This window comes from Phoenix dactylifera, chromosome 6 (assembly GCF_051530095.1).
Source record: "Phoenix dactylifera cultivar Ajwa chromosome 6, Ajwa_hap1_PhDact_Kaust_v1.1, whole genome shotgun sequence".
In the NCBI taxonomy this organism is placed as follows: Eukaryota; Viridiplantae; Streptophyta; class Magnoliopsida; order Arecales; family Arecaceae; genus Phoenix; species Phoenix dactylifera.
In genome coordinates this window covers 1,025,806-1,049,167 of record NC_143195.1, presented here as the reverse complement: position 1 = coordinate 1,049,167, position 23,362 = coordinate 1,025,806, and the positions used below count along the sequence as shown (strand labels likewise).

Below are 23,362 nucleotides of genomic sequence, written 5' to 3'. Positions count from 1 at the left end.
TCAGAAAAATAAAGTAGCATGACTAAAGGTATAATCTTTCAAAAGGAGCCATTATATGTTTACAAGGTAAGTTAAAGGTATGGTCGAATCTCAAACATGACATATGCCCAAATTGATTTTATTTGCAAGGCTTTGAGTATTGGCCTTTTAAGTTTGTTATATTGGACATTATGCTGGATATCTTATGCAAAAAATTATTGTACATTGCACTTGCACAACTTGATTCTATATCAAGGGAAATCTGATATGACAAATACCCAACTTGACTTGGGAGACACATGCTTGTACATGTATATTTTTGAAGTATTGGATGAGGACAAACTTCAAGGAATCAAGTCATGTCCCTTGTCTTTTTGAAACTACTAAAGCCAAAACAATTTTGGCTAACTATTATTTGTTTGGTTGCTTGCTTTTACTGGTTCAGACTTGAAGAGATATAGTCGATCTATATTTTCGTTAAGAGTTAACTTAAGGACTGTTTGGTATTGTTGTTGTTTTTATATTTTTATTTTTTTATAAATTAGTAAAATACTACATGAAGATTGATATCAGAGATAATATTTGCACAAAACTTACTACTATTTTTTTTTTTCATTTCATTCATTTTTAAAAGCAATAAATCTTTGCGACCAAAAGCGATAAATATTTCATAAAGAATTTCTAAACAAAAGTGTATCATCATAAATGTTTTTGTTCTAGTTCATTTTCTTCCTATTTTTTGAAACAAAAACAAAAACAAGAGCAATGCCAAATAGGCCTTTAGGCAATCCTAATTTTATTGTCAATTAATAATAATCATTTATTAAAAGTATAGTTTTTCCCTTTCTCATAGATATTAAGGCAATACTTCTCATTATCCACCTTGGGATTATTTGCAATCATATTATATAGATTGTCTCTTCAAATATATTTAATTTAACGGATAAACACTTCTTGGTTATTAAAAAAAAACACTAATTTGAAAATATTATGAAATATTTTATTACAAATCAAAGAAATAAGAAGTGCTAAGATTATTTTTGCCATCCATACATATCACTAGTGTGGCATTTACCTAACACTTTTATGAAATAAATTATATAATGATTTTATACGAGTGGTTGAGCAAACAAAATGATACACCGTCCAAACTATTAAACATGATTTATATTAAAAAAAAAGCCTAAAAACTAAAATTTATATTTGGTAGTCTGCGGCATCAAATCGTTGTGCAAGTTATACAAGTGAACAATATCTATTAGTCTAGTATAGCAAAATACATGATGGACTTTATAAATTAAGAATCTATTTAATGGTTCATGATTTACGCATCTCAAAATTGAAGTAGATTCTATTATCATAAGTTTTTGATAAGTCCGAGGACTTATCATCTATGAGAGGGCCTGTCAGAAAATTCCTACTTATCATTTTACTTGAATTATCAAAAAAAAAAAAAAACTAGGGTTTTGTTCGGATGCACCAGTGAAACCGCCAACTCATACGGATCGTTTTCTATGGTAAAATAACTTTCGTCTCAGCCCGACAATGGCCTTCTCCTGCGCCACCTTCAGAGCCTGCGATCCGTTCTTCCTCCCCCAAAACCCCGCCGGCCTCTCCTCGATCGACTCCGCCGGTCTCGCCCGAAACGCTCTCTTCTTCGAAATCAGGGGTTTCGGATCGCGTTCCAATCACAAATTCGGATTCGCTTCGTCCTCCAAAGGAACCCTTTTCCCAGTCTCTTGTCTCGTGAACAACAGCAGACTCTTCGCCAGGAATGGCAAATGGAGTTGCCATGCAGAGCTCGATCATGGGAGTGGAGTCGGCGGCGGCGGCGGCGGCGGCGGCTGCGGAGGCGGAGGCGGTAGTGGTGGTAATGGTGACCGCGAAGGAGATGATGGCGAAGATGATAGAGAGGAGGCTGAGTTCGGGCCGTTGTTGAAGTTTGAGGAGGTGATCCAAGAGTTGGAGGCCCGTGGAGCGAACCTGCCTTCTGACATGTTGGAGGCGGCGAAAACCATGGGGATCCGAAGAGATTTTCTCTTCAGATACTTAGACCTACAGGTATCACTTTCGAATTGTGCGCAAAATCTTAAATTTTCCAAAATGTTCACGCCTTTTGTGTTTTTTACTTTAAAAAGGCGGCGCCTTGGCCACTGGGTGCTTTGATGAGGTGTTGCTCGATATTTCGGGATCGAATGCTCGCTGACCCGTCATTTCTTTTTAAAGTTGGAACAGAGGTCTGGTGATTTTGGTTGCTTTGAATATTCTTGGGATCAGATTTTGGATTTTTTTTTTTTGTTTTAATTGACTTATGGTTTAATGCAGATTGTTATCGATTCTTGTTGTGCAACATTTGCTGAAATTAAAAAGAGGGGGAAAGACTTTTGGGCAGAATTTGAGTTATATGCTGCAGACCTTTTGGTTGGGGTAGTTGTGGACATTGCTTTAGTGGGTTTGTCAGCACCATATGCACGTATCAGGCAGCCATCGGCGCCGACTGGTATCTTTGGAAGCTTGACACGTGCTTGTGGAGCTCTGCCTAGCAGGTGAGCAGCTTAAAAGATGTTAAATAGGATCCATATGAAAAAAAATGAGCAGTATCTTCAATTGTTCTCTTTGACAAAATAGAGGTTCGAGGTTTTTTCTGATCTGGTTTAGTGCATTCTTTAGATTTTTAGTAGTGTTAGTTGCATGGTTTAGTGCATTCTGGTTTGTGAAACTTGCAGTATCGATTTTTTTTTTTTTTTTGTAATCTGACATAAATCATTTCTTAATGATTAATTCAATGATCTGAGGACCAGTCATGGTAACGCCCTTAAAAGTTTCGCAAAGAGCATTATGCATAATATTATTAATAGATAATGATTAATGAAAAAAGCACTCTTAGCTATGTATTCCCCAGTTAACATGAGAATTTTCCCACCATTCCTAATGAGAGGTCTTTCTGCATTGATTGACACTTCAACAACTAACATTTAATCATCTATCAGGATTTGTGTTTGCTGAATGCATGTAGTGGACCTATTTTGTAAAAGAAAGATAACATCAGCTTCATCATCGTGAACCATCTTTTAAAAGTAATTTCCATGTGAATTTCGAGCTGTAATGGTGATTATTGTATTAATAATAACTTGCTGTTATGTGAACTGTTGACTTGTGAGTATGTTTAAGTTCCACGAGGACTTGTCTTTGTTATGAATTGTTTTCTTTATTCAGTTCAGTTGATTATCCATTTCTCTTGACCTCACATTTTCAAATATACTTGTCAATCACTTTTGGCATACGATTGCACCCAGGAATTATTGTATTCAGTTCAGTTGGTTATGTTATTCCTTTGTTGGGCAATGATGGGATCATTTCTTGAAAAAATCTTCTCAGTCAATTTTGTGCATAGGATCAAACCCAGGGATTATGATTTGAATCATTGCCCTATATGGCTTATATACATGGACAATTACTTAATTAGTAGGCATACAATCATGCATCTCACACTATGTTGGGGCTGTTCTTTCCTATTTCTTCTTAGCTAATCTTTGAGATGACATTTTTTTTTCTAAAGTTTCTTGGAATTCTTGATGCAGCGTTTTTGAAGCTGAAAGGCCAGGCTGCAAATTTACAATTCAACAAAGGATTGGAGCATACTTCTATAAGGTATCTTAGAGCACATTGTCATCATCCGTGAAATTTTATCTTTTCACACCTGTTGATAATCTGCTGATGTCTTTTACTTATGATTTATCTCATGAACATAATTTAGTTTTTGGCCTTCCAATAATCCTCTAAGAGTTTCTGATGCTATGTTCATATTACACTGACACCATTTATGCATGTTACGGATGCAGGGAGTATTATATGGTTCGGTTGGATTTATATGTGGCATCGTGGGCCAAGGCATTGCTAATTTGATAATGACTGCCAAAAGGTATAATCTTCAATCTTAGTATATATATATATATATATATATATATGTCATGATTTTATGATGCATTTGAACAAGGTACCTTTTAGAGGAGATATGCTAGTGGTGCTTTTCACATCATTCTCAATGTGGGAGCATTGGATGTTCTTGCTTTTCGTATTTGCAATTTTGTGTTGCTTCAGTGAGTTATGATATTGTGATCCAATGGATATTGAGAATTTGTGGTCCATCTCCATTTTGAACAAGTTTATATGCATTCTTGGCCTATGTCCTTGTATGTTGAGTGTCTACTATCATGCTATTGTTGGACTTGCCTTGATCTATTATGGTGATTTCACAAGAAACTTCCATATAAGTGCATGCATGTAAACATGAAATTATATTCTCCTCTCTAGTTCATGCTTCAGTAGCTAAATTGCTGATGGCAAAGGAAAATATAATGCCATGTGATAAATGTCTGAGATGTTATGCAACACTCTGTTGGATGCCAAATATTTCTGCTCATCCAGAATACTTGACATTTGATATTTTATGTAGATATACTTCTGAAAACAAATACATGATCATACAACTATTTCTATATGTGATCATTATTGGGGGTCTTTTGGTGAAATAGATTTTATAGGAATTGGCATCATAGAATTTGAATGAAACCAAATTGTCAATATTTGGAACATTTAATGCTCAACACAATAAAACTTATAATTGGTTTTCATCCTTAATTTCATCTAGCATGAAGCATCTAGGTTGACTTTCTTTAATAAGACTGCCTGCGTTCATGTACATTGCACTGTTTGATTGGCCGCAATCATGGGAATTATGAATTTTCACTTCATCACAATTCTTTCTTGAATCTATGCATTCATAGTCTGATTGGGGAATGCTGCAGATACTTTGGTTTGTATTATTTTAAATTGTTCTTGTTATGTGCTATTGAGCTTCTTATCTAATTCCATCTACTTCTGATTCAACTTTTACATATCATATGAGGTTTTACTTTAAAATTTTCTTAAGATGTTGCTTAAAATGTTACATGCTTACTATAATAACACAAATTGGTTGGAGAGGGGTCTGCTCTCTGCATGTCTTCCCCCTTTTTCTGTCCTATCTCCACCCATTTCATGGATACATATCTGAAAAAAAGAACAGTTATTATAGTGCAAATTCCTTGGCACTCTCTTTCAGGCATCATGTTTTCACCTGCTTCTTCACATTCTGCCTTTCTTTTTAATGGTTCAACTCTCTCTTTCTATAAGAGATATAAAGGAGTGAACTACATGAGATGGAAGAGGAAATATATTTATTTACATAATAATGAAAAAAATCCAGTCATTAGGAGGGTGCCCTTGCTGCCTGATGAGTGTCAAATAAGGACAGCGGATTTGTGATAGTTAGTTGAGCGGGCAGTCTTGAAAATTCTTGGCAAAACTTTCCAATTCAAGATCACGCATGAGTGGCTATATGTGCTTATAGGTGGACTATATAGGTGCATACATCATGTAATATGTGGGAGCTGGTTGCCCATGCACTTTCTTAAAGTGATTATTGTTAGGAAAGCCATTCTTCACCCTCTAATAGCAGGACAGTCCACAAATAATACATGTAAAAGAAGGTGCTCATTATATTTGTTGCTTTTTGCAGCAGAAGTATTTGGGAACTTAGGGCATGCTTGGAGATGATGAAAATAATGTTGCTTAGAGGGCATAATGGGCAAGGGCACCGTAGAGCTAGGAAAGTAGTTGTTTTTTCAAGAGGGTGAATGAAGAAGAAGAAAGGTCTAAGTCTTTGAGGGTAAAAAAGGAAGTTGAGCTCAAGGCTAAAAGGCTAATGAACATATATGAAATAAAAAAATCTCAAGCAATGAAAAAATGAAAATAGTCCTCCTAAGGGAGGGTTAAATCGTTTTCAGATATTGCTAAATTTTATTTTTAGATCAAGGGCTAAAATGAAACTAAACCTTCTGCTGCAATTTATATTTGAAAATACACAGCATATCTGATTGAGAAAAAGTTTAGGTTATTCTCTAGGAAGAAGAATAAAGGATAGGCATGAGAAAGTGCCAAACTATCTAAATGAGAGACTTAGAAAGTAGAGCCTCATATGGGATGTACACCCATGCTAAAACAAGAGAGTGTAGTTGATTACTGCTTGAGATGTGAATCATAGTATTCATTCTTTTGGGAATGGGAATGAAAAACATGAAATACTTTTTCTAGAAATAGGGACGAATGGAAGTTTACTCCTTAGGAAGCGTTTGAGTGAAAAGTTGCTTCAACTTTGAGATAGTGATACATAGAAGCAGAGATTGTGAGTGCATTGGTATTGTAATGTGCGACCTTCTTTTAGCAATAATATTTTAGGCAATCATGTGAGAATGTAGCTAAGATAAAGTTTCCATGAAATGAAAATATCATGTATATCCTATGAAAATATAGTTCCATTTAATCTTCTAAATAGGGAAATGAACCATAATTGTGAAATCCTCTAGGGCATGAAGTTAGTGACACACTTTATAGAATTACTGAAGCTAAGTGAGAGAGTGATTAATACTGCATACTACAGAGATAATAAAATTGTTTTGCGATAGAAGGCAAGGGTGAACACCTCAAATTTCTAAATGAACAAGGTTAAAAGAGGTTGAGGATTATGTGCTACTAAAGGAGAAGGGATGGTTAGGTGCATCACTTATGACTAGGGCTAAGTGGACTTTGGCCTGCCCAAGGCTTATCAGGATAGGCTATGGGCTAGGTTCAAGTCAACTTGGTTCAGTTTGGGCTTCAAATTAAAATCCGTAGATATTTTGGGTCGGGCTCAGGTAGACATTTGGCCCAGCCTGGACCTGGCCCGAGCCCGAGCGCAGACCAGGCCTAAAGCAAATCCTGGTGTCAGTCATGGATTCAGCCCGGTATCTAGCTCAAGGTCAATTTCTCAATTTGGTTCACTGGCTTCAGTCCAAATGAGCAATGGTTTAACTAAGGTCGTGCTTGCTAGGTTTGCTAGGCTCTACTTCTCTCAAAGAGTCCTGATTGCCCGATCTCTAATCCAATTAGCAAGGATTCTCGAAGAGCCTTGATCAACCACCGCCTCCTTTGCTCACTGCTTCTTCCAAGCAGCATAATAGTGGACATCATTGTGGGGCCTCCACGGGGGCCTAGGAGCATGTGGTGTTGGACAATGGAGTTGTATAGGAGCTAGTCGAGGTCCCAGAGGCAATCTGGGAGAGCCCAGATGGCCTTGAGGAGGTTAGCGCGAGACGGACGACCAGATGGATGTGGGGTCGAAGACAAGGGAGTGGTTACAATCGGCGATGGTGTCAGCAAGGCAGCCAATGGTGCGGTAGGCAGTAGCATGGTCGATGAAGCAAGAAGAGAGATGGAGAAGAGAGGACGAGAAAGATGGGAGAGAGAGAAAGAAAGAGAGATGGAGAAGAGAGGATAAAGAAGAAACCTTGGGACTTTCTAGTTGTTGGTAGAGGACTCATCATCGATGGCCTAGAGATGGAAATAAATGGCGACTCCCAAGAAGAGAGCCACAACAAATCCCAGAGGAGGGTTCTCCTCCACATGCCCCTTCGAGCTGAGAATCTGATCCCCTAGAGCCACCTATGATGGTAGCCCTAGTTGGGTTTTGGGCCGGGCTCAGGCCTGGGATCGGGTTAGGCTCGAGCTTGTATTTTGAAAAACAAATTCGGATCTAAGCCCAACTCGAAGCCTCAAAAATATTGGCATCAACAAGGGAGCCAATGGTGCGGTAGGCAGCATCATGGTCGATGAAGCAAGAAGAGAGATGGAGAAGAGAGGATAAGAAAAAGTGAGCGGGAGAGAAAGAGAGATGGAGAACATAGGACAAGAAGAAACCTTAGGACTTTCCAATTGTCGGCAGAAGACTCGTCATTGATGGCCCAGAGATGAAAATAAATGGCGACTCTCAGGAAGAGAGCCACAACAAACCGCAAAGGAGGGTTCTCCTCCGCATGCCCCTTCGAGCTGGGAATCCGATCCCCTAGAGCCACCTATGAGGGTCGCCCTAGTTGGGTTTCGGACTGGGCTCAGACCTAGGCTCGCGTCAGGCTCGGGCTTGTGTTTTGAAAAAAAAAATTCGGATCTAAGCCTAGCTCGAAGCCTCAAAAAAATTAGGGCCAGGCTCGGGTAGGGGCATGGCCCGGTTTGATCCAATTCCAACCCTACTTATGACGCTATAAAGAAACAAAATTATGAGGTTGAAGGGCAAAGACATGGCCAATAAGTTAATGCCTTGTAAATTTCAGAGAGGCCGATGATATAAAGCTGAATAAAGGGAAAAAGAAATTGCTAATGGAGGCATGTAGATTCCCAACTCTATTAGCACTTCTAATCCTTCAAGTTTTGTTACAATCTTCTAGAAATAAGAATAAAGTAAATGAAATGATGAATTTGGCAGTCATGGGTTGACTACTAGAATCTAAATTCGTTTAATGGATAGGGGAGATTAAAAACTTTAGGAAGTTTCAATCAACTAATAATAATAGAGGGTTAAGGTTATGGAGTCACAAATTCAACACATCTATCTTAACATTTTCATTTTTGATACAACTTTTCTCCTTAACCCTTTTTATTGTCCAACATTCTAAGCTTTACAAACATTACAATATTATGGTTCTACAAAGTTTCCTTAAGTTGTCAAGGTTTTCTTCAATCACATAATACCATGGATGGTGGAACCATCCCGATATGGTTCGGGGCATGCTGAGTTATACTAGTGGCGGACCGAGATGGTTCCAACAAGCAAAACAAGTACCGACGATGGAGGGGGTTGAGGGAGAAGGAAAGAGAGGAAAAGAGAGGGAGAGAGAGGGAGGGAGAGGGAGAGGGAGAGAGAGGGGGCTTGGAAGCTCTCCTTTCCTCCTCCGGTCATTCAATGTGCCGACTTCACTTAAAGAAGTGAACAAAAATAAAAAAGGGCCAAGCCCTGCTTTGAACGAAACAAGGCTCAACCGATGTGTGGGCGACTGGAGGAGGAGATGAGGGCTTCCAAGCCCCCTCCCTCCCCCTCTCCCGACATTTCTCTCTCTCCCTCCTCCCTTTCTCTCTCTCCCTTCATCTTTTCCTCTCTATTTTCCTCTCTTCTTCCTCTCCCCCTTTGGTTTTTCTTTGTCGATACGCACTAGGATGGGATGACACGGTACCATACCATACTGCTAGTCTACCAGCATGAGTGCCGGTTCTGGTACTGCTAACCTTGCATAATACCGTAGACCTAGAGCAAAGATGGTCGAATCCTGCCGAACCGATCGGTTTAGGGCGTATCGAACCAAACCGAGCCGATCAACTACCAGCATGATTCATTTCCTAATCTCGTTCAAAGCCATCTGCCAACGACGATGATGACATGTGAGTCTCTCTCCCTCTCCCTCTCTTCTAGCTCTTTCTTTCTCAGTCCATCACTGGATCTGGGGCTCTTGAAGCTCTCTGTGGACGATCGAAGCTTCTTGTCCTCTCTCTTGTTCCCTCTCCCTCTTTCCTCCTCTCTCTCTCTCTCGTGCGCGATCCATCATCAGATTTAGAGTTCTTGAAGCTCCCCATCCACAGTTGAAGCTTCTTGGCTTATCTCTCTCTCTTTCTTTTCCTTCCTCTCTTTTTCTCTCTCCCTCGCCCTCTTCTTATTTCGGTACACTCTGGTATGGTATGTTATGGATCCGTATTGTAACTAGCTGCCGGTGGGTATGAGCCCCGGTACCGGTTCGGCGAACCTTGCCCTAAAGTCACCTCTCTTTTCTATACAATCAACTATATACTAAGAGGTTCTTGAATAAGCATGAAAGTGTATACTTTGATTTTTTATTATTTTTGATATATACTCATTTATTTTGAATTTTCTATGTTTTTATATATTTTTCATGAACCTTACTTTACTTTATACCAACTGCATACATGCTCATGTATTCATATGCATACTACATATGCACTTCGTGGTAGCCTAATCATCAGCATACCGAGCCACTTTTTAAGACCTTAAACCGTATAGTTATTAACCATCCTTGTTTGCACTAGAAGACAAGGATGTATTAAAGGAAAAAGACATTTATGTGCAGTTCTTGATGAATAATCAACAAAACATGTCCCTCCTAGTCATGATAAAACCGTCCTTCCTAATCTTCTCAACTAATCCTTGGTGAATGTGAGTAGTTTGTGCATGCATATCTTAGTAGACAAATAAATATCAAAGAAGAATGTTCCCACTACTACCAACCATGTTAGAGGATCCAGTTGCTAAAGTCACTGATGCACCTGAATGGGAATTACTTAAATGAGGAAGGGAGTGATGTTCACTTCTTATATGATGATGCATTTGAGTGAATAATCTAATGGATTGACCTATGGGAGATGAAGCATCAATTACCTAAATGAGAAGAGCATTTGATGTTGATGGAGAATTGGATGTTTTTCAAATATTGAGTGAAAGGTCACTTCTATGATCTATCTTTTGGGAAAATGAGCATTAGAAGCTTAAACCAGAGCTCATAGTGCTTGTTGTTAACCTTTATAAGATGGAGCCTAAGTTGACCTCCCATAGAGATCTCATCATATTTTAATCTGTGATTAAGTAAATCACTATGAGTTACTTTTTATTTCCATATCCTCTAGGAAAGTCTTGACCAGCATGTCTACTACGACTTGTTACTTGACCTCCACCTTCTCAAGGATTCTGTTTTACTCTTAGCATAAAGACAAATCTTTCATTCACATTTTGGACTTGGTAATTTATCATATTAATTTCTGAGATTTTTGTGTCTCATGATGCTGAATGGAGCATTGAATAATAAATAATTTGCTTTTGCAAGTAAACAACTGCTAGATTTGTTGTATATTTAACGTAGTTTCTATCCTTGATAAATTTTCTTTAGCCTGCATTTATGGAGATTGATTCTTGAAACAAAGTCCTATAGGAGCTTTTTGCTTATTTCTTTTTCCCTAGGTCATTGAATGCTGTGGATGTTATGTACTTATTGTTTTAAAAGGTGGAAGCTGTATGTGGGCAATCAAGGGACCGCATAGCACATTTGTTGTATGTGGGCTGATCCCGTATGTAGGTGCATATGCAGTTGATGTTTTTAAACTATTTAAACATAAAATAATTTATTAAGTACAATATAAGCAAAAGTGCTAGTAATAATTTTTAAATGAATAATGTAATATAAATAACAATAACAGCTAGCATTTAGAGCTTAGCATTTAAGATGTAATAGTGATAGTTATACTGTAGCTAATATATTAATATTACTAATACCCATATCTGTACACCCCAAAACCCACATCCAACCTAACCATGAGCTTGAGCCTGCTCCATCCGCACAGGCCTATGTAAGAGTGAGCAGCATATGTGGCCCATAATGCTAAGCAGGCCACATATGCATTGAACAGTGCTAAGCAGGCTGCATATGTGGCCGTATGATGCTAAGTGGACTGCCTTTTCAACAAATATGCGATATGACTGCATATAATAAGAATGGTACCATTAATTGTAAGACATTTATTTTGTCTATTGTTTGCATTTTATATATACAGTATTTGAATGTTCCGCATTTATCTCATTACTGTCTTTTCAGCCATTTCACCATTCATTTTGATCTATTTATATTCATCACTGAACTTTTGTATTATGTCCAGGAGCGTAAAAAAATCAGAAGAAGATATACCTGTTCCACCACTTGTGAAAAGTGCAGCTCTTTGGGGTATGCCTAGAACTATTCGGAATGTTTACTCAACTTTTTTTTTTCTTTTAAATTTTTGTTATCTTTATTCGACTATAATTTTTGGAGTTGCCTCATATATTTGCCATTTCTGTTTGAATCATCTTGTTTTGGCAGGTTTCTGTTAACCTGTTGTAATTTTTTTTAAAATAAATTATAAGTAGGAATTCAACATGAATATATCATGTTAATATCCGATTAAGTTAATCATAAAACATTCAAAACATTCCCTAACTTCATTAGTTCATACTTTGATCTGTAGTTTAATTTGATATTAGATGGAATAAATCTTGGTAGCCAATGTTAGGATTTTAAAGGAATTTTGTTATTATAGTCACTTTGTGAAAAAACAATGCAGTACCAGTTTCATTTGATCTCTTTCTTTTGTATGGGACCCATCTGTTTGATCCACAGTTTGCCATTGGGTCTTCTCTCTTGCTGTCTCTCTTCCTTCCCATATCAATTTACTGTACCTTGCTCAGGAGGCCCTCCTCCTCTCTTTAGCATTGCCATGATCCTCCAGTCCTCTCTTTCCATAAACCTTGGCTTCTCCACCCATTTGTTCTTTAGGTACCAGCTGGCTCCTAAATCACTTCAATGTAAATCCTGGAGTAGGCTATTGAAAACAGAGCAATAGGAACAGGAAGCAGTATAGGAGATTAAAGGATGGCCAGTCGACACATGCTCAGTTGTTTGCGGCATGATATATCTGTAAAAAGTGGGTAAAAGGGGATAAAAGCAAGGGATTAAAGAAAAAATTAGGAATCCAGCTTGCTTATGATTAATGAACTAGAATTTTGATAGTCTCGGAGGGTAAAAAAGTACTAAATTAGGGTTACTAGTGGTTATGCCATAGTTTTCTCTCAATTCTCAAGGGCTAGAGCTGGCAGTGAAGTCTGGCATCTTGCATAATTTGTTTTACCAGCATTTGCTCCTTATACTTTTATATTGTTATTAAACATGCTCATTGGGGTTAGTTATTTGGCTAATGACCTAGCTAGGAGTGTTTTTGATGGGGTTTAGTTTGTTATTTTATTGTGACAGTATTTCACTGACCTGTCTTTCCAATTGATCTGATCTTATACTTGTCCACTAATCAAGCACTTACAATAAAAAAGAGAGTAAAAAAAGAAAAAAAGTGTGCCACCCAGATAACAGATCATCATGCATGACTTAATAATGCCAAAGCTCGGAGTGATTGTTATTACATCAGAGGAAGTTCATTTAGGTTTAATCAAGTGACAATACACATTTATTGATGGTCTTTTGATTAAATTTTTTCCCCAATGATAATGCCATCAGAAATGATAATCAGTGTTGTTGTTCAACTAAATGTGTTTACTGATATGTCGCATTTGTGGTGACGTATGTTACAGGATCATGCACATGTGCAACTGTTGCTGAATTTTGTTCATTCATGCCATTCTGTTTAAACATATCCAATAGCAGTGCAGTATCTATGATAAATATACTTGTAAACTTTGTACCTACTATGAATTACTGTTTCTCGCAACAAACTTTTTTAGTCTAACTAGTAAACATCTGAAATTCAGGTGTGTTTCTCGCGGTTTCTTCCAACACTCGTTACCAGATCGTTAATGGCTTGGAATGTGTGGTTGAGGCATCACCTGTAGCCAAACGCATTCCACCTGTAGCAATGGCTTTCACAGTTGGTGTGCGTTTTGCCAACAACATTTATGGTGGCATGCAATTTGTGGATTGGGCTCGGTGGAGTGGTGTTCAGTGATGGTACATATTCCGTCCTTTTACTAGGTTTCTTTGCAATTCAATGCTATGATGTGAGTTATATGTTTTAAGTTAGATTTGGTTTTGTATTCATATCAAGTTTGTGTCTATAACTAGTATTCATTTTGTTACAGTAGGAAATGTCAGCTTCAAGGCTGAACCCTTCGCTCATGAGATCAAATTCATGTTCCCCCTCAGATAGAAAATCCAGCAATTTCTTGTGCACTTATATCATCCAAGCAAAATGTGCCTTCTACTTTAATTCTTTTAGCATGTAATATAATCTTGTTCCACTACCTGGCTGCATCTTTTACAGCAAGCACACTAGTTGCCTTACATGACCAATCCATTGATTGGAACATGAGATCATTTTAATGATAATCTCCCATTTAATTTATTTGATTGGACAATGAGCTTCAGAATATTATATATTAAATTGACTGATCATTGGATAATTGCTTTGTTGTAAATTAAGAGATAGTAATCAAATATTTTCAATAGCCTGTTGGAATCTTACTATACTTAACAATGAAATTATTCAAACACATGCTTGTCTAGAATTATAATATCATGGGTTAAGTTTGCTTCTTTTACCTGCAGATTGGTACATGTTTTCATTGACATCTGACCTTCACAACAGTCGGGAAACAATGCTTTTTGTATTTCAGAATATTCAATACCACAACCTGCATATGGTTGTTGGTATCATTTGTATCAACTTGGTGGTAGCTTTATGTGATTGCTTTAATAGCTAAATCAAAGTTGAAAATGATATTCCAAATTGAAGTCAGAAGAGATTCAGCCTAGTATTTTTTCTTTGAAACTATGATTATGCAACATTTTTGGTTTAACTATTTCTTAACATGATTATACTTTTCATCTTCTATTCCGATATTAACTTTAAAAATTGAGTTTTTATTTTGGAGGGATAGGCAAGCATGGCCCTTAAAGTTGGACTTGGATAAATGGTGCAGGCATAGATTTTTAAAGACAAGTATTGAAATGTATTGCAGAAGTCTAGAGGATTAGAGGTAGCTGGGTTAGAGCCTATCAGATCAAAGTATATTTTGTGTAAAATAGCAGGTTTGCAAATAGCAGGTTTGGGAGGCTACAAGTATAGGCGGCGTTGAAGAATATTAAAGGATAGCTAAAACTTTTATAACAGCAGACTAGACAAAAATATAGCATATTTGTTTGTAATGTTGTACATATTCCATTCAAATCCTATATTTTAGGGGTGCTACTGTGCCGCAGCCTCTCCCTAGCTCAGCTAGTGTGGAATGTGCTCAATAAACAAATCGCTGTCCCTATTTTCATTGTCATTTTCCTTAATTTCTCATATCCAAACTTACGATATTGCATCTATAATATTACTATATCACTTTATGATACTGCATGTGTTCTTTATTGACTTTGGGAAAGCTTATGGTAAGGGTACCAATAAAAACAAATTGATAGGCTTTAAGAAGGAAAAGTATTCATAAATGGTACATTGAGTTTATAAGAACATGTATGCTTGAGCAGCTACGAGTGTAGTAGTAGTGTTGTGTTTTCAGTCCTTGGTCTTAGGCTATGGAACAATAAATTTATATTTTTTAATCAATCATACATGTAGTTGCTTCTAATACTCAGGAAGATGCATTATGATTTATTGATGATATAGTCGATTAATGAAAAAGATTAAACATAAATTGGATTCATGGAAGGAAGTCTTTGTAGGTAAGGGCTTAAAAATCAAAAGGACAAATGTTGGTGGAGTGCAGTTTAAGTAAAAATAGGAATTCAATTGAACATTGAGGCTCTATAACAGATTGATGGATAGGAGGTACTTTAGAGTGATCATTTTTGTTATCTAGAATCTATTATACAAATTAGTGGTGAAATAGATGAGGACATATATAATAAAATGAAAGACTGGTTGGATCAAGTGGAGAGTTGCTTTTGTGGTATTATCTGATAGATGCATACCTTGGCAACTTAAGGGAGAAATTTATATAATGGTATTAAGTTATAAAGTTGTAGGGTTCAGAATGTCAGGCCATAAAGAGGATCCAAGAAAACATGTCGAAAATAGTAGAATGAGAATGTTGCAATGGTTGTGTGGTAAAATTAGAAGAGTGAGAAATGATTATAATAGAGGAGCCATAGGAGTTGTATCAATTTAGCAAAAATTGATGGAAAATTGATTAATATGGTATCAACATTTTTATTGAAGATTTGGAGGATCTAGTAATAGAGGATACTTACAGTCTCTGCTGGAGAGTGTAGTAAGAGTAGGGGGAAGATGAAGGTGACACTAATGAAAGTTGTGATAATGGATATGAAAAAGTTTAAAAAGGCTTTTATGCTTGAAGACCTTGTTTGTGTAAGAAGGCTTCGTCAGCGAGTCTCTATTGAAAAGTCATGATAGGAGCAAGGATTTTATTCTTTCTATGATAAGGTAAATCATCTTGGAGCTGGAATTCATGATCTTTGATGACATGGGATATAGATGAAGGAACAAGTCACCTGAATCTCTTCCCACTCCCACATTCTTTTGCCTTTTTAAACTAGAGCTCCAAGCCTCTAACCTCATGGTTCTTTATTAGCTAACTAGTGGCTTCTAAAATCACATGTGGTGCTAAATCGGAATGCTTGGTAAATGAGGATAAAGTAAATCACAAACAGTTAGGACAAGGTTAGGATTATGGTGATCCTAGGGTTTGGATTCTTGGGTTTAGGGCACGAATGATTACACACTAGGGTTACGGATGACGAGAAAAGAGGGATGGATATGGCAATCAAGTGTAGGGAGGGGAGTTGGGGTCAGCCCCTTTTTTTTGTTTTTCTGTGTTTGGAGGGGGGAGGGTGGGGGGAGGTAAGGTTGGACTTGGGTTTCAAGTGGATAAAAGTAGAAAGTAGAAAGAGCTTTTTTGGCCTTGACGTTAGATTTGAACAATTACCTGAGCTCAGACCTATGCTGAAGCAAGGCCCCGAATCTTGGTATCATCCTCTATAGTGGTACCTATAGGGCCATACAGGTACTGTATGGTATGCCCCTAGTTGACATGCGGTATAGTGTTGGAGTTGGCATAACACCTGTACCATGTGCCATCATGGAACTGGATTGAGCCCCTGCATTGTATTGGTACTATTCTAGGTTCATATCATACGCTCAATAGCAGTCTGTACGATTCAATACTTAAAAACCTTGGGTTGAAGTATAGAATCAGTGTTTTGGGACCTTGTTTTGAGTTGGCTTGGCCCAATTTGCTGACACCAAGGCTTCCACAAAAGTGCCTTATTGCTATACCGCATATTTAGTTGCCAAAATCAAGGCCTTCTAAGCAACTTGGTATGATGCAGCAGCGGGTTGGGGGAAGCAGATACTCAAAATGAGGAAGTGCTTAGGAAGCAAGTGTGAGATTAAGTTTCCGCTAGGTTATCAAAGCAGATATGTTATCCTAGGTAGAAGTATTAGGATACAATCTATTGAGGGTGGCTGTTCTTAATGCTATAAAAAACCATATTCTCTTCTGTCTCACAATGTCCAACAAAGATGGATTTCAGAATTATGGGTGAAGTAACATGTCAACAATTAAAATCTGCTAGTGACATGTCACATTAGGCTTAACTTGTTATTGATGACAAGTCTAAAATGATATCATCTTAAGTAACTTAGTTGAAAGTTAAGGTCGGAGAGCTCTAGGATCTGTGGTTACTTTCTTATAAAAAGTTTATTGACATTTTCCATTCATCAACTTTTATCAGGAATTGTCCTTCTCTTTGTGTTATTAATGCTTTTTGCAGGTTGACAGAAACAAGTTATGGTTTCGATACTTTTTTTGTGTAGCAAAAAAAAAAAAAAGAAGCTTAGGATGCAAGTGTTTATTGATTTGGAAATTCGCCGGGATTGGAAGATGAGAAAAAGGAGATAAGAGGAGACTCTCTTAGGCATGACATTACTTTCTTAAATTTTTATGGCTAATAACCAGGAATCACCGTGAAGTGAGGAAGTCTTAGATATTACAAACTTCAGTCAGACAGACCTGGATGGATGAGTCATATAAAAGTTTCCTTGTATTAATGTTCAAACATGTAAAAGTGTTATAAACTGTTAATGCTTCATATGATTGCCTAAATTAAATGGAATGAGTATGAGGTCTAATACAAGTTCCTTAAAGAGAACCATGTTACAATTTTACGTGCATTAGAAGGCTATGCAAAATAAATAATTAAACCAATAGAACCAGCAACTGGATTCCTACGTTTAAGTGACCTATAATATACTTCTTAGCTATCATTAAATTACGCTGCAGTTAGTATGTAGTTGGAAGAATTTCTGATCATTCAGATTAGAGTTAAGAATCATGTACTGCTAAAGTTCAATATAACTTTTTGTATCTTTTATCAGCAAATGCTCATGTCGGCTACGTGTGGCCTTCCTGTTACCCATTGTTTCTCCTCTTCTTTTCTTCTAGCTCCTCAACTTCTAAACTTTTTTTTTTTTCAAATTTGTCTAACTTTTGCAGGGATCATGCATGATACAGTGTCTGCTGACAAAGTGTCTGAAGCATTTTATGGGTCTGGAGGTGTCGATGTTTTGGCATTGCCTTTTCATTTGTTGATTTTGATTGAAGCAAAACACAAGCGCATCACAGATTAATTTAACGGAAAATTCTCTTTCACTAGGAAGGAAATTGATTGAATTCTAATATATGTTAACTTAGGTAATTATTTTTCTGGAAGGTGCTTTTGCTGTATGTAACATTGCATGCAACAAGGAAATTTTGCTATATGTTACCTCTGATCAAGGGACCAAATAATCCCCTTGCTTCTTTTTTGATTCGCCTGATTCAGCTAAAGCTATTGTTATAATCAGGGAGCAACAGGGTATTCCATTGCCTAGCAATTTATTTTTCTGTAAATGATGCATGATTTAAGAGTTCGGTCTCACTTTAGGTGCAGATTTACATGTTAAAAGTACTTGACTTATACAATTCAGTCACTGTATTTGCGAAGTAAGCTTTTATTATCTAATCTTGCTCTTTTGTCATGAGGAGATCAAATATGCTGATCGTGGGGTTTTACTATGTTATGCTCAGTCTTCAGTTCCTGACGAGTCCTAGAATTTTACACTATTTTCAATGTTTCATAACATACTAAATCGTTTTCAGAGTATTAAAGATCATGTTAAGATTGATCGATCAGCTCACTAATGGCATTGCTTCTTTTGTCGCCCGTCATGGGGACAGGTGGTTTCGGAATCATCACTTGTTCACAGAGTTTTCTTTGTGCAGTAAGATAGGTCAGTATGTATTTACTGTAGAATGATATAACTCTCAACACTAACATATATAAAAAAAAAATAAAAAAAGAAAGAAAAGTACTCTAGTTTAGCAAAGGAGGATCGAGTTGTTTGTTGCTCCAAGTTAAGGATCGACCCTTTTAAGAGTAGTTCAGTAAAGGAGAGAGAGGATGGAATCTGAGAAGGCATCCTAATCTCATCGATTGGAAGATAAACTACAGGTTGCATTAAGATGTTCTCCTATAAGTCAGGGATCCAGCACCAAATTTCCAGCTACAATAATTTCATGCTTAAATGCTTTTTTGAGGGCTCTTTAGGTAGGACCCTTCGTAGCAGTAAAAGTGCCATTCCTTTCTAAGTTTCAAATCTTTAAACACGATTAAGTAAAAAAATCTTGACAACGAAACACAATGCGAATCTCTTCTACAACATCGAAACAGCTTTAGGGCCAGAATGGTCAAACACTCATACAGTAAAAAATTGCTTTGCTCTGAAATAGCTTTTGACCTCAAAACATAGCTGGTGAGGCCGAAATCTAGCCCGTCCATCACGGGTCGACTCGTGGTGGGCATTTAAAAAATATTTGAATTTCAAAAATTTGAATTGTTGATGGAGTCCAAATTAGGAAGGAGATTATAAAAGATTTAAATCCAAACAAGGAAAAAAGTTATAACAGATTTTGCCTCCAAATCATAATGGATCCATACTTATTCCTCTTTATAAAGAAGGCCAAAAGATTCCAAATGGAGCAGCCAGAGGCTTCCAAGCACAAACTGCGAGAAGTTTCTAAGGAGATGCTCTTAAGCTCTCACGGCAAGAAGCTCTTGTAATTTTTGTGCCCAACTCCTCTTCCATAACCATTTATCCACACTATCTCCTTTCCAGATGGGATGCGCGTCCCTGTAGACTGAGATGTGCATCCCTAGAGGCCACTTTTTCAAGCCAGTCAAGATCCAAGCAACATGTATACAGGACCCGCATCCTTAGATACTAGAATGCGAGTCCATGGAGGCAACCCTTCCGTGCCAGCTGAGATCTGAGCACCATGCATATAGGATCTACATCTTCAGAGACTGGGATGTGAGTCCATAGAGGCTATCCTTTCGTGCCAGCCGAGATTCGAGCGCCATGCATACAGGACCCACATCTTTGGAGACCAAGATGCGAGAACATGGAGGCCACCATTTTATGCCAGCCGAGATTCGTGTGCTATACATACAGGACCCACATCTTTGGAGACCAAGATGCGAGTCCATGGAGGCCAGTTTTCGTGCTAGCTGAGATTCGAGCATCGTGTATTCAAGACTCGCATCTTTGGAGACCAAGATGTGAGTCCTTGGAGGCTACCCTTCTGTGCCAGCCGAGATTCGAGCATCGGGCGTACAGGGCCCGCATCCTCAGAGATCAAGATGCGAGTTCTTGGAGGCTGCCCTTCCATGCCAACCGAAATTTAAGAGCCATGCGTACAAGACCTGCTTGAAGACTAGGATGCGAGTCCCTGGAGACCGGGATGTGCAACCGCTAACCAGAGCCATGCCGAGCTCCTAGTCTATTTTTTCATTTCGCACAACCTTAGAGATCAGGACGTGAGTCCCTAGAGACCGGAACATGCGACCTCCAACTAGAGCCATGCTGAGCTCCCAGTCAGCGCATCCTCGGATATCAGGATGCGAGTCCCACGAGATCGAGACGTGCAACCACCGACTAGAACCATGCTGAGCTCCTAGTCTGCACTCCCAGTCCGTGCATCCTCGGAGATCAGGACGCAAGTTTCATAAGATTAGGATGTGTGACCGCCGACTAAACCCATGTCGAGCTCCTAGTTTATGCTCTTAGTTCATGCATCCTTGGAGACCAGATGTCAGTTCCTGGAGACTAGGATGCACGACCTCCGACTAGAGCCATGTTGAGCTCCCGGGATGAGCTCCTAGTCTGTGCTTCCAGTCCGTGTATCTTTGGAGACCATGATGTGAGTCCTTGGAGACTGGGACGCGCAATCTCCGAGTAGAGCCATGTTGAGCTCCCGGGCCGAGCTCCTAGTCTGCGCATCCTCGGAGACTGGGATGCGGGTCTTTGGAGATCAGGACGCACGATCTCTGACCAAAGCCATGCTGAGCTCCTAGTCTGAGCTCCTAGGCCACACATCCTTGAAGACAGGACGCAAGTTCCTTGAGATGAGGATGCACGACCTCCGACTAGAACCATGCCAAGCTCCCAGGATGAGCTCTCAGTCCGCGCTCTTGATCTGCGCATCGTTGGAGATCAGGATGCGAGTTGCAGGAGATTGGAAGACACGACTGCAAAATAGAGCAATGTTGAGCTCCTGGGCTGAGCTCCCAGTCTGTGCATCCTTGGACATCAGAATGCGAGTCCTTGAAGATCGGGACGCATGACCTTTGACCAGAGCCATGCTGAGCTCTCAGGACAAGCTCCCAGTCCACGCATCATCGGAGATCAAGAGTCTCGAGCTCTAGACGAAATGAAGTCAAGCTATAGTAAATTGTCAGTAAGTCTCAGATCGGGACATGCGACCGCCGACTAGAGCCATGCCGATCTTCTAGTCTCCACTCCTAGTTCGTGCATCCTTGGAGATCAGAATGCACGACTTCCGACTAGAGCCATGCCGAGCTCCCAGTTCGCGCTTGTAATCCGTGCATCCTTGGAAACTAGGACACATGTTCACTGACTAGGACCATGCCTAGCTCCCAATCCGTGCATCCTCAGAGACCAAGATGTAAATCCTCGAAGACTAGGACACGCGAATGCCGACCAGAGCCATGCCAAGCTCTCAGACTGAGTTCCCAGTCCGTACATCCTTGAGACCAGGAAGTGTATTCGCTGACTGGAGCCATGCCGAGCTCTCGCGCCGCGCTTCAATGCCGAGCACTCCAGGCCAAGCTCCAATGCCGAGAACTCTAGGTCAGACACTCAAGGCCTAACGGTCCAGAAAGATCACTCTGCTCTGATACTTTTTATTCTCTTACTATTTTGTGCTGTTACTCTAAAGCACTGCCTGACTTAAGCATCGGATGAGGCCTAGCCAAACCTACCCCAACGGGTCTTTCTCTTCTCTTTGTGTGCAAATCTGCAACTCTCTATGGCAATTGGTGTTACGTCTTCCACCACCATGGACCGAGCGAGTTGATCTGAGCCCTCCACGCTTCCAAATCATTAGAATATGGTTGGGCAGGATTTCGGCATGATAGCTTTTGATAAAATTATTTTTTAGCCAATAGCTACAACATCTATATAGGAGTTCTGATCAAGGTACGCCATACTGGTCCAAACCAGAAGATATGTAGAGTATCATACCGTACAAGTTCGGTACCGGTATCTGGTACAGATGGCGTACCGACATTCGGTATGCAAAAAAACTCCGAATCGTACTGTACCGACACTGTGCTAACATAGTATCGGTACAGGATCTAGTACCGAGACAATAAACTTTGCTCCTAATTAGCTACAACATCATTTTTAGAAGATTTGATAAGATCCTTCAGAGCCCTTAGCTTGCTAACCAAGTGCTTTGATGTTTTGAGATAGGATTAGCATTTTAAAAGAAACACACGTTCAAACACCTTATGACATGCCACCATCATCTAAGCCAACCAAATGAAGCAAATCAATATATGTCCAAAAACAGTAGTAAAAGAGTATGAGACAACTTAATACGAGCCATTAAAGTTTAGATTCAGACAACAGATACCAGCCAAACACTGAATGATAGCAGAACATTGGCAAGGGAGATTCCAAGTGGCAACCTCCAGATTCACAGCAGCAGGGAAGTTGATGGAGATAGCCTTTGCATCTGGTGTTGGATATGGCTTTACATTTTGAAGAATCTCCTATTTCAGGCCTTCAAGCTCCAGGAGAAAGCCACAAATTTTCCGAACTTTTGGGCCTCTCAATGCTAAATTTACTCACCATTGGGTTGTGGTCCTGAGCTTTTTCCCATCATTCACTCTGACAGACTTAATTCGTTGATGTTTTGGCTTGTAGGTAGCTGGAAACAGAAAAGATCTCCACTGGAACATTAGCAAGGACATCATCAGCTTTCATCTGGTCAGAAAGGAAGGCAAAGTTTGAAGAAGGTAAACCCCTAATCGACATAGGGTAACTAGAGGCAGTTGGAGAAGGAAGAGGGGCTTCGTTTAGGGTGGTAGTAAGATGGCTAGGTGATGGAATATCGTCTAGGCCGACAGCAACAATGTTTGGATTTGACATCAAAGAGGAGATGGAGACGGAGGAGGGGAGGAGTTGTTGGATTTTGACCCACGTGGCCAATCGTGGGTGGTTACTAGATAGTTATAGTAACCACTTTCAGAAAAGTTATAACTCTCTTATTCTCCATGAAAGGAAAAACTTATGGTCTCTCCCTCTGCCTATTTAAAAAAAACACAGAAACCCATCTCCATCATAGGTGTTATTAACGCAGGGGTCAAGAGGGAGAAACAAGTTTGATTGATCAGATTATTCAATGGATCCAAGTACGCTACTCTTTTGTGATTGTTTATGATCCTAATTATAGCTAATAGAGTGTGTAATTCTACCTCAAGATGTAATAGAGGTGATGGAGGCAATCACTTGATGATCAAATGATGCAATATCCTAAACAACCACTCAACAGAGATGGATAGAAGGATCACATTGCAATGGAACATGACATTAACGATTTTTTTTTTTTGGCTAAAAAAGGCATTTT

At 38.9% G+C, this 23,362-nt stretch overlaps 1 protein-coding gene across 1 annotated transcript; it reads left to right on the top strand.

Moving 5' to 3' along the window:
* Positions 1-1,464: 1,464 nt before the first annotated feature.
* Positions 1,465-18,408, top strand: LOC103713015 (protein RETICULATA-RELATED 1, chloroplastic-like). Its single transcript, XM_026806913.4, has 8 exons — positions 1,465-2,040; positions 2,118-2,216; positions 2,305-2,525; positions 3,561-3,630; positions 3,822-3,901; positions 11,545-11,609; positions 13,181-13,376; positions 17,885-18,408. The coding sequence occupies exons 1-7, from the start codon at positions 1,525-1,527 to the stop codon at positions 13,372-13,374; spliced, it is 1,245 nt and encodes a 414-aa protein (XP_026662714.3). The 5' UTR covers positions 1,465-1,524; the 3' UTR covers positions 13,375-13,376; positions 17,885-18,408.
* Positions 18,409-23,362: the final 4,954 nt, after the last annotated feature.

Bases quoted from the DNA above. Each gene is read 5' to 3' on its own strand.
- LOC103713015 (XM_026806913.4), top strand. From the start codon at position 1,525: ATGGCCTTCTCCTGCGCCACCTTCAGAGCCTGCGATCCGTTCTTCCTC. The intron at 3,631-3,821 runs GTATCTTAGAGC...TTACGGATGCAG, and splicing joins TTGGAGCATACTTCTATAAG to GGAGTATTATATGGTTCGGT. The intron at 3,902-11,544 runs GTATAATCTTCA...TATTATGTCCAG, and splicing joins TTGATAATGACTGCCAAAAG to GAGCGTAAAAAAATCAGAAG.